Source organism: Aptenodytes forsteri, unplaced genomic scaffold (genome assembly GCF_000699145.1).
Source record: "Aptenodytes forsteri isolate BGI_AS27 unplaced genomic scaffold, ASM69914v1 Scaffold50, whole genome shotgun sequence".
Taxonomy (NCBI): domain Eukaryota; kingdom Metazoa; phylum Chordata; class Aves; order Sphenisciformes; family Spheniscidae; genus Aptenodytes; species Aptenodytes forsteri.
The window spans coordinates 3565548-3577132 of NW_008795126.1; the positions used below are offsets into that span (position 1 = coordinate 3565548).

Below are 11585 nucleotides of genomic sequence, written 5' to 3' on the forward strand. Positions count from 1 at the left end.
TTTACACACAGTCAGAAGTACCATTCCTATTTATAACCCTCACTCCCTAAGACCCCGTGCATTCTGCATCAGAAGCACTAACCTTTCGCCAGGTCAGTCTATCCATGGGGCAGTACTATTGCAATGCTCACCAAAACTTACTTCTCATCCAAGAAACGGAGCAAATTTCTCCTACTGAAATCAATGACAGGAGCTCCACTGACACCAGAGTTAGTGTGCATACCAAGAAATATAAATGGGGGAAAAAAAAACCACAATGGCTTCAAAGCATGGATGATCTGATGAAGTATTAATACCACACTGCAACATACAAAGCACAACAGGGGAAAGAAAAAAAAAAACCACAAACAAAAAACACACAACTCCTCAAGGGAAAAACATTTGTCATCAGAAGTTAAACCAATCTTTTGGCACTGATAACCTAGGTAACTTAGGATCAACAGCGCTGAGATTCTGAGCCCCACGAGCAGTCCCATAGCCCAACTAGCAAACTTTAGGTTATCTTTAACAGTTTAAAATGAGGACAATGCAAGATACAAAGAAATGCCACTAACAGGTAAGAGGCAGAAGAAAAAGCTCCGACATTTTGTAGCCAGCGTCTACAAGTATTTCCCTCAGATCATCTTAGAGCTATTAGGGCATCTAAAATGCCTCTATGTATAGAACAATAGCAAGATGACTAAAAGAAGCCCAAGCATGGGTGAATGCAGTCACATCTAGCTCAGACCTGCTTCCTTCAGCTATTTGCATAGCTCTCTGCAGGCCCACATAAGGAAGCACATGTTGCAAGCATTCATTTCAATACACTAATGAAACCCTGTATGCCAAACATCCACGATAAAAGCATTTCTCAAAGGTGCATTGCTCCCTTCTACCCATTAAGGTTTTGACAATGGGTTGTGTTGGACCCAGCTGATGTAGGAAAGGCATACTTAAGGTACTGTGTAGTCTTAGCAGGTGACTAAAAGAGCAGCAGCACTAAAAACCTTCCTGGCCTCCACTAAACCTGAAAAACACTCCAGGACGGGCAGCCCCTCTCTTTCCATTGCTAATCTTTCCCCTTTCATCTAGAAGGAAACTTGAAGCTCCCACAAAACAGAAAACGTGGACAAATTTTATTTAACTTCTCTTGAAAGGTGCTCATTTACCAGTCTCCCCTAACTTTACAGGCTAAAAAGAAACACACCCCATAGTCACTTAATCTTTGTTTGGGCCTACAAAGCATTACATTTTACAACAGCAGAATCACAGTAAACCCAAGAAACGTAGATTGTACAAGACGATCAGAGTTTCCTTACAAACAGCAAAATCTACTGTCTTCAGCAAGTCTGATTAGCTTGGACAAGCTCAACAGCTAGCTTGACCTCATGAAAATTGAAATACCATCCAAGGACTCACTTGACTTGAACAACTCTTGGCTGCACAGCTCTACAGGAAAGAAAGACTGTTCATGCACAGGTTACCAACACCGTTAGCACAATTCAGGAAGGGTGTGAGCAGACACTGATGGGTTGCTCCTTCCCCTCTCTTGCAGGTGGGCGGGGAGGACTAGCACTGGTAGAAGAGCTGGTACATAATACTCCCTCTCTGATTTGTAAAGCTATAAGTTACCAGAAGCTAAAATAAAACCCTGTATTTGAAGATTTAAGAAGTTGTGTAGCACCATTCTCAGCACCGCAGTAACTCCCAAACTAAAAAAAAGTGACCAAAAACCTCAGTTGCTCTATTAAAGTGAAGGGACTTACTTGATACGTATCAGCTTAAAATTTGGCCTTTTGATCTACTGTTGAAATAGCATATCCTTCCCTAAAGGACACAAACAACCTGCATTCTTTCATTTAGAGGAAAATACAGACGTTTCTCCCCAGTTCATTTTTGTTAGAAAAATCCTTTTGTATATGATGACTCAAGTCTTTCAGAAGGTCAATGTAAAATCTCCAGTATTTAGACATTGTGTGGTCTGAGCTGCACAATGAAGACAGAGACTGTTTAAACCAGATTTCCAAGCCCCTGTATATCTTCACTTGTTACCACACCAAAGGCCTGGGTCTAGAAAGAGTTTTCTAAAGAAAGGTATCTCCATTTTACTTACTCATCCAGAGAAACAAATCTGCACTGAGCAGGAAACAGCCATAATTTTAGCAACTCTTTCGCTCTAAACAGAAATGCTGTCAGATTTTTAACGAAAGGGACCCTTTCAAGAGTAATGCAATTTAAAATACACAGTACTGCCACATTCAGGGCCATGGTTGTCTAAACATTTATATCACTATAGCTAATCCTACATCTCCCTTGCATGGGTCAATTTATTCCAGAATAAGAGTAGCTGCCTTATTGTTATTGTAAGGCTTAACTTAAATCACTGCCAAAATAATATTAACCAAACTTGAAAAAGGCCCTTATAATAATTATAAGCAACTCTGGCTTAGAGGAATTTGAGTGTCCTTCACACATTTACAGCTCACCAGCAAGAAAATCAGCACTATGACATCCAAAATTCCCAACACTATTCAGGGCAGTTAGAGAGAGAAAAAAAAAACTTGTCTTAATTTCCAAAGGGAGAATATTAAAATAAAGTATAAAAGTTGGTCTCCATCTTCTCTATCTATTAGCAGCCTATTTTTGTGTCCCAAAGCTTAAGAGCTCTCCTCACTATCTGATTTAGAAACACAAACCCCATAGCAGATGCAAACATTCATTCTTCTGCCTTCTGTAAAGAGCAGTTGCCAAATTTGAGTTACAGTGGCACACACACACAACAGGAAGCCATCTTAACTTTCCCACCCATACTGAGTCTTAATTCTTATTAGACTGTAGCACATGCAAATAGCAACCATTAAGATCACATCACAAATATTATTTCTTGTACAGCACAAGCATATTAAACAATGTAATACTTGAGATAAGTCTATGCTCTTGGCCACTAAAAAAAACCAAACAAAACCTAAAAATGTGGGTTTTATTTTTCACAGAGTCACCACAATTCACCAGTGAATACCTGGGGTCATTCATATATACATTTATATATACGAGCCAAAACAACTTTTCTCCTATCACGAAGTTGGTACCATCTCCTCAGTATAGCTCCAGAGAAATAAAAATTTTAATTCCCCTGTCATTGGTATTCAAGAAGCCCATGCATTTAATTATCAAATATGAAAGCTTCAAATCCGTAATTTTCCACTTTTCAAGCAAAAAGGAAGCCTGAGTCTCAGTTAAAAGAAGCAATAGCAAAATTTAAATAAATAAATAAATAAAATATTTCCTTCCTCTTCAGCAAAAACACTGTCAGCAAGTTAAAGCTGCAGTGGCTTTCATTTCAAGTAGATCAGATACAGTTCATGGTAAACTGTAACAACTGTTCACATCATATTCTGAAACAATGCCTGCAAAATACATCTTGGTTTTGGGCAGATTCATTGCTTTTTAAGACAACAAAACAATATTTTGCATATCTGTGCTTTAGAGTATGACATATTCTCAGACCTAAAGTTTCCACCGTTATAAAGGTCACTTAAATGTTGCTCAATTAAAAAAACTGCTACAGTACTACAGTTTTCGGGGAGAGAGGCAGATGGCCTTTGGGTAAATCACAGATCTATAGCTATATTCCCTGTTCTAGTAATGACTGCCTGTGCAACTGGAAGCAAGTCATTACCCTGATGGATTATCAAGGTATAAGAGTCAAATGACAATATTCTTCTTATAGAAGTGTTAAAATCTATGCATAGAGCAAACTATTTAATTGTCAGGATGTATTACCACAAACACACACCAGGAAGCTTTGATAAAAGAAGATTGCAAGTCAAGCACTGAAAAAGTTGACCCCAAAATATGGAACGCACAGTCTGTACAGTTTTAAATTTGGCCCCTCTGTACAAACGGCTACGGTAAGTCTTCAACTACATGATCACATATTGTTTTTGCCAGAGGACTCTAATGCCTCGTTCACCCACTAAGTGGTCATTTTCTATTTTGTTTTAATCTTACTGCTCTGTGTGTAACCCCGGGCTTTATTTGCTAAGCATATTCAAGCCATGCTCTCATAACTGAATTATTCAACTCCTCTCAGGACTTTTTTTTTTGGCACACCTCACTTTGGGATCTGCGCATATCAGAACCAGTAATGTACTTGCATTCACACACGTCATTACAGGAAAGGATAATTACCCTCATTTTCCACATGAGAAACTGGGGCACTGCAAGATTATGATCCAGAGTACCTGTTAATTAGGGTGTCCAGGCCTGTTTCCTTTTTCCCAGAACACTGCATATGACCACATTTTCACCACCAATGATAAAAACATCCTCCAGACAACCGGTCTTTCATTCCATTACATTCTATTTCCAGTTGCAGGTCCAGTCTGCACAAGGAATGAGACAGGAACCAATGGAAACAGTAGCAAACAGAGATTTAATACTTGTAAGTAAGGACCATGAAGGGAAGCTGCACAGACAATCCAAAAACCATGCAACTTCTCAGTGCCTGTCACTCTGCAACCTTACAGATCAATGCATGTTTAACTTACTGTGTATTTCAAAAAAAAAAAAAAACAAAAACAAACCACCCTTCTAAAACTCCACAACTCAACAGACAAACTCCATTATCCTCCTTCCCAGTTTCTCTCACATTAGTGTGTACTCACATCCAGGGATAACACCAGGAGCATGGCTCCTGCCTGTTGCACTACTGGAGTAACTGGTGCCAGTCACAGTTGCTCTGTGTATGGGGTAGCACTGAAACAGTACAACACATACCTGCTCAGCCTTCCCAGCTCTCCAACTCCAAACTCCAACTTCTTATTACAATTTATCTTCCCCTATAGCCCCAGTTCCTCAACTCCAAGCTTCTCATATTAGCTGAGGCTGACCAATAAATGATTCTGGCAAATCAGGCAAACAATTCAATTCCTTTATTGAAGGCAAACACCATTTAGCAGTTGCATAGTAAAATCATGCCCGTAATAAAGAAGAGTTACCATATAGTCATATGCAAGCACTGTAATTACATAATACAGGAGCTGTACAAATCCCCAGAAGCACAGGCTGAGCTTGGTTGACATCAGCCATGTTCAGTAAGAACTGAAGATTAGTCTCACTTTATTCTTCTACCATAGCTTTTGCAGTCCTATGTAGCTTTACACTGCCCTTCTATTTCCCAACCTTGTTATAAATAGTGGGTTTAGTCAGTTCAAATATCAACTACAGAGACAGTATCAACTCAGGACCTTGACACCATCTCTTACATCTCACAGCTTCATCCTCCTAAGTCATTGGTACTTTCCAATACTGGTCCTAAATAATAATTTCTATCCTGAAACAGCAAATTCCCTGAGAAAACAGAAATTTGAATTCAGTTTCCTTGTATTCAGAGGTTTTTTTCTTTATGGAGAGAGAAGGGGTAAAGAAGTACTAATAGCTTGAATTTACAAGACATCTTGATGCTTAATGATGGAAAACAGTTGTCACCCAGTAACTCAATTCACAGAGAACACAAGCACCATCATATTCAAAGATGAAAACATTGAGAACAGGGCTTAGGGTAAAAGTACGTTAATCATATTTAAGTAGTGTTAGATACCTAAATAACAAGCTGCAGAAGATTCTTCACCTACATTGCAAGAATTCAGAATATTCTCAGCAAATCACCAAACTCTTTCAGCCAAAAACTTCATTATGTTAACAAAGGCTCATTAAATCAATATTTGACCATTACATCAATTTATTAGTAACTCCAAGTTCAGGTACACTTTGCAAATACTCACAGAAACCTTCAATCTTGTCAGCTGTCTTGCTCCATGCTACCTGCCTGGTTTCCATTATGACTTGAATAGTCCTCCTTTCTGGACTACTCTTCTTAAGACTGAATACTGTCATAACAGTTCCCAACTCCAAGGTCCTTTTGATCTGGCTTTTCTCATACTCGGGCAGCACTCCATAGTCTATACTCTTTCTGGGCATTTTTTTTTTTTTAATCAAACTTTTATGGTTTTCAGTGTCCTGAAAAGAAAAAAGACAGGGAGAAAATTCAATATTTAAAACAGCATATTTATTTCTTTAAAAATCACACTTGTGTAAGTTAAAACTACCTAATAGAGACTCCTGCCCATTCAAATACAAGGCAGATACATGGCTAACATTAACAGCATCCTTGCTGTTTCATCCTGAAAGAAAGTACGAACAGTCTTCCCAGAGAGCGGTTACCAGTGACACTTCGGTAGACGTGCTGCTGCAAAATCTGTTAAAAATGAAGAGCTGGATGGAGCAGCTACTGCACGCAATGAATTGTGATCTAAATTTCTCAGCAAGACCAATGCCTCTCTTCTGGCTGCACCATACCCCTAACTGCGTCCTCAGTCTTCTAACACAGAAATACGCAGTGTTCCAGACCAAAATAAAGTAAGCCAAGGTCTGTTTAGCCAAAATACATAAAAATCACATTAAGGGACATAACTCCCCGTATGCTTTTATGCATGCACATCTTCAACTGCACGTACACCCCCATCACTACAAATACAGATTTATGTTTCTGAAGTCTCAGCCTTATGACAGAAAAAAAGCAGAAAAAAAACCAAGAAAGAAGACCTGAAAGAAATACCAAATGTAAGTATACCTGAGTAATAAGGACAAAAGAGCAAAACACAAAGAATGCAAAACATTGAAATGCCAGAGAAAATAATACCTAGGTCATAACAAAGAAAGCATTTAAGCCTAAAAAAACTAAAGAACACATCGGAAACATGAAAAAAAGTGTTCAAACTAAAGCAGAACTATGTTAAAAACCTCCTCTAAAGGAGTATTTGGTATCTCTGTAGCATTTTCTGCCACATTTTCCATACCCTCTCCTAACCAAAAAATAGTGTAAATGCAATTATACTGCACAAATGGCTTTGACCATGGCAGTTTATTTCACTCACCAAGCCTCCAACTTTTTTGACAGTATAACCGGCGGCCAAGGAAGGATTACCTCTTGGGACGGTTACACAAGCAACTCTTGATCAGATAGCCAAAAATGGTACCTAGTCCAATTAGTAATAGAATCCCCTTCTGTAATATCTAGCAGGTTTTCCATAGTAAGTATATCACTTACAAACTATACATGCACATCAAATGTAAAATGTAAGCATAACATATCACATATTCTGTGCAAATGCACTTTTACCAAAACAGCACCTCATAGCACTAAGAAGTAAGAATGCACCTCTCAGGCCTTCAAATAGCAATACTGTTTTTTCCTCAGAAAATGGCAACTGCTACTGGTAGGTCCAAAGTAAGATAGACTTCCTCAAACAAAGTTCCAACCCTGACTATATTTATCTTGATTTGATGACTTCAAGAGTCTCCTAAGACACCAAAAAATGTGCACTTCGACCCTGCCAAATTCCTTTCAAGCATAAGATCTGCTTTTATTTATTTTATACAGAGTGAGTTACCTTTGCTCATGGAGATTTTCTCTAACTGACACAGAGACAGAAGTAGCTCTTATCAGAAATCACCATTCCTATAGGAATTTCTTTATTGTTTTAGGGTATTTGTAGAATTATGTTCCATAAAAACCTCGTGAGTTCTATGCGAGCTGGAAGTTAAACTTTTCACTCTTGAAACTGAGGATAATTTAATTACCACTACCGTAAGAAATATCTGGAAATCCATTTTGTCCTAAGTATTGACAATCTAGATATCAACACGAGAAAAGAGATATTTGCAACAGATTTGAATCATACTCAAAATCTTTCTACTCTCCCAGGATTATTTCTTTTTTTTATATTCCCAATGCTATCTTCAGATAACCAAGATGCTGTCCCCATGGTGAACTGCAGCAGGTTTGTTCTTCTTGCCCTGTATTACTAAAGAAGCATCAGTCTGCTGCCTGAAGAGACGTCTGAAATCTGAGAAGCCTCACAGGCTCTGCAGCCAGTGTTGCTGTCTTCTTGATACTACATCAGGAGGAGCAAAGAAGTGCTGATGATTGAAGCCTAGCAATCCAATGACAAGATAACACAAGAAATAATGGCATCAGCTTGCGTAAACTCTTGCACTATATGAGAATTTAAACCTATATGAGACCTGTATGAGAATTTAAACCAGCTCTTTCTGAGAGCTGTAAAGAAAATGAGGGGAAAATATGAGTAAATACAAATACTGAAAAAAAATGTTGGCTATGTCTAAAAAGTCTCAGTTTATGCACTTTTAAAATTTCATGGCTGTGTTTCTCCTACACAGTCTGCTTTTCCTTACTCACATGTCAGGTGGCAGGTACTTGTCTGCATACACTTGGGACACATCTTGGCACAAAACAGCCAAGAGAGAGATGCGTACACAGCAGCTCTCATAAATATTAGCAAGTTTCTGTGCTTTGGTCTTCCACACATCGTTGCATCAAACAGCTAATTACAAGCCTGATTGCTCCTCAGCGAGATTATTTACAAACAGGATGCCCTGGAACCTGCTCTTTCATCCATGCACAAAGAAGGAAGCGTATCATTTTAACAAAAGTAGCAGGAGCTGCTGCCACACAGTTCCCAACCATCCCCCTTAACCACATCCCTGAGCAGGACAGGTTTAAAGAATCTCTATGCACATGCAGCCACCAGCCACAGCATCTCATCTGGTTTTCTTCTCTCCTCAGTCCACTACTCTCCATCACAAGCAGTTTCAGTTTCCGTGTTGATAGCTAATTCGACCATGCCACTTCTCGCTTCCCCTTCGTAACTTCTTCCAACCCTCCTCCCCCTCACCCCGTGTCACTATCTCCTGACCTGCTCTTCACTAAAGAGCGCTCTTTTCTGCTCTCTCTCATCAATACCACAAAACTGTCTTTCAACATCACGTCACTAGCTGCTTTTGGTGCAATCTGTCTGACTTTGAAGCTGTCCAGTGCAATCTTTCCAATCCCTTTTTAAATTCTACCACTTCAATAAACACTTTTTTTTTGTAAGCTAACAGAGAAGCAAACAACAGTCCCTTCTTACCTGCAGGGTGGCCTCTTCTGCATTGCCCACAGTGAACCTAAAGTGCTCTACAGCAGGAACCATGTCTCACTCCATGTTTTGCAAAACATTATACAGGTTAGTTGGTGTTTAATATCTATAAGCTTGTTATTGTAAGAAGAAAATGGAGTAGCCTTTTCTTATAATACTGAAAAAAAAATGTATACCCCAATCCTACAACTGAGAGGGAGCAGACAACTTTTAAGGGTAGTAAGCAACGGCAGATTTTAGCCAGAATGTAACTGACCCTTTTTGACTCCCTGGAACTAGTCAGATAATCATTTAAATTATTACGGGCTTGCATCTAACAAGACAGCCATAGTCATCTTGTCTTGCTACAATGACTTGTAATAACAGAAATGAAAGGAGGGGAAATAAAAAATTAAATTAAAATCTTTGTACAGTGTCTGGTTTTCTGACAAGAAAAGAAACCCTGTCTTCTCACTTTGCTCTTTTCATTAAGAATTGTAATAAAACAAATATGCCGTGATTTGGAACAAGTTTAACCATTTTAGTAACACTTCACTGCAATAATAAAAACCTCAACTTTTAAATGAGTATAGTTTTTCAGGAGACTATTAAAAAATATACATTTGCTCTGCCTTTTACAGTACAAAGTGTAGCTGTAAAATGAAACATGACTTAGAACAACAAGAAAAGGAGTTTCTAAATATAGCTATTTAATAAAAGGCAATGCAAAAGTTTTTTTGAGAGATTAGTCCCTTAGTACAAAGGAACTGCCTCTCAGAGGTGGCTTCTTAAACAGTTTCCGCTGAATATAATATACTGGACTTCCCCTTTTAAAGTAGCTCTTTCTTCCAAAAACAGAACGAACAGTGTTTTTAGTCTAACTTAAATCCTAAGTCATAAGCCAAGTTTTGAACTTACTATGAAACAATACTGTAGCTGAGGATATCTACTTCATCAGAAAAGGTGGAAAGAATATCGTAATATTTGATCAATCTAACTGACTACTTCTATACTGTTTTGGCAACCTGCTCCAATTTAAGAATAACTCACAGACAGCTTCCTAACAGTAAAACACATTAGATCTCCCAAAAGAACTAATGGAAGCCCTTGATACTAGACTTAACCTTTTAAATATTAAGAGTCTTCTTACACTCACCCACAGGTACTCCTCAGCCTTCTTGCACCATCACTGCACAACTATTTGAATCAACAATATTTCTACCCATTCACGCAGCAGAACCCCATTATCTGGATACCTCTAAACCAGTGGGGTATGAGCTACAAGACACCCTTATGTGCAATAGAAGCATTACTGCTCTTCTACCAAAAAGTTATTGAAGCCTGAAGTAGAAAGGTCCAGCATCACTTACACGATTCAACAAGTGAGCTAATCATCACAGAAACATATCGTAAGCTCTAATTTAGACAGATGCCAATACCTGACTATTTCCCTTTGACTGTAGGCACTATAGGAGCTAAACTTTGATGGTGTCCTGTACCACATGCAGAATTGGGACCATTTGTTAGTGTTTGCGTAAGAGTAGTTTTGATACTGGTTTTTATTGAAAAGCCTGACTGATTTGGACTAAAGAGTCAGAAAGACTCCCTGCAAGTAACCAAGTCAACATGGACACGGAAAAAAAACCCTACTTAATCTACCCAAAAACCTATATATTTAGTTTTACTTCATCACAGTACTTCAGAGTTTCAAAAACAAACCCTTCTTATCTCAAGATCAGTCTACAACTCTTAACTCTCTTCATGATAACACCAAGAAAGAGGAGTAAAGGCAAACTATAAATGCACAGGCTAGAAAAGAACATCTCAGATAAACACTGATGAATCCATACTCTGTTATAACCTCACCCATATGACACAGCAGGTGCTTTCCAGGCACACAAGGTGAACCAAGAAGTGCAATCCAAAGTTTGACTCCAGTCAACTTCTAAGTTTTCCCATGTGCTCTGGGCACTGCAAAAGGGTTGTTGCATCCTCTGCCCCTAGCTCTGCCTTCGGATGCATTTAGGACGTCACCTCACCCGAGCAGGCACTGTCTCAGCACAGCACCACCAGTATGGATATCCACCAGCAAAACACCAGTTCAGTACCACAGCACTAACAGTTAATAACAATCAACACACAGCTCTGCGCAGAGCTTCGTGACGCAGCTGCTGCCCTTGCAGTCCTGCGGTCTGGCGAAGAGCAGGGGAAGGGAACCGCAGCAAGACGGTTGCCCACCTGCCACGGCCCGGCGGGGACTGAAGCCCTGGCCCCAGGCTGGGGCCCTCACCCCTGGGCAGAGCCGTGCACGGCGCGGGGCTGCTGTCAGGCACACGCCGACACTGTGAAGGTTTCCTTCCTTCTTCTTCGGCAGGCTGGCCTGCCACGTTCTGCGGCGGTGGCCTGCGACGGCGAGCGGCCAGCCACAAGGTGCGGGGTGGCAGGGTCCCCTCAGGGAGCCCCCAGACTCCCTTGTCCCCTTCAGGCCAGGCGCCCTCCACCCCTTCGGCACGGCCCTCCCTCGCACCCCGCAGCCCCTCGCCTGCTGCGCAGCCCTCTCACCGAGCCCGCGCATGCCGACAGCCCTCGGCTACCCTCACAAGACCCTCCCTCACGCCCGCCGTC

The 11585-nt window shown here is 40.1% G+C and overlaps 1 protein-coding gene across 1 annotated transcript in view; it reads right to left on the minus strand.

Annotated features, from left to right (window-relative positions):
* PLCG2 (phospholipase C gamma 2) overlaps positions 1-5967 on the minus strand; it is a 58958-nt gene extending 52991 nt beyond the window's left edge. Inside the window, exon 1 of the mRNA XM_009277302.2 lies at positions 5766-5967. Coding sequence (XP_009275577.1) covers positions 5766-5961 — 196 coding nt within the window. The 5' untranslated portion in view covers positions 5962-5967. The remainder of the gene's footprint in view (positions 1-5765) is intronic.
* Between the last annotated feature and the right edge of the window lie 5618 nt (positions 5968-11585).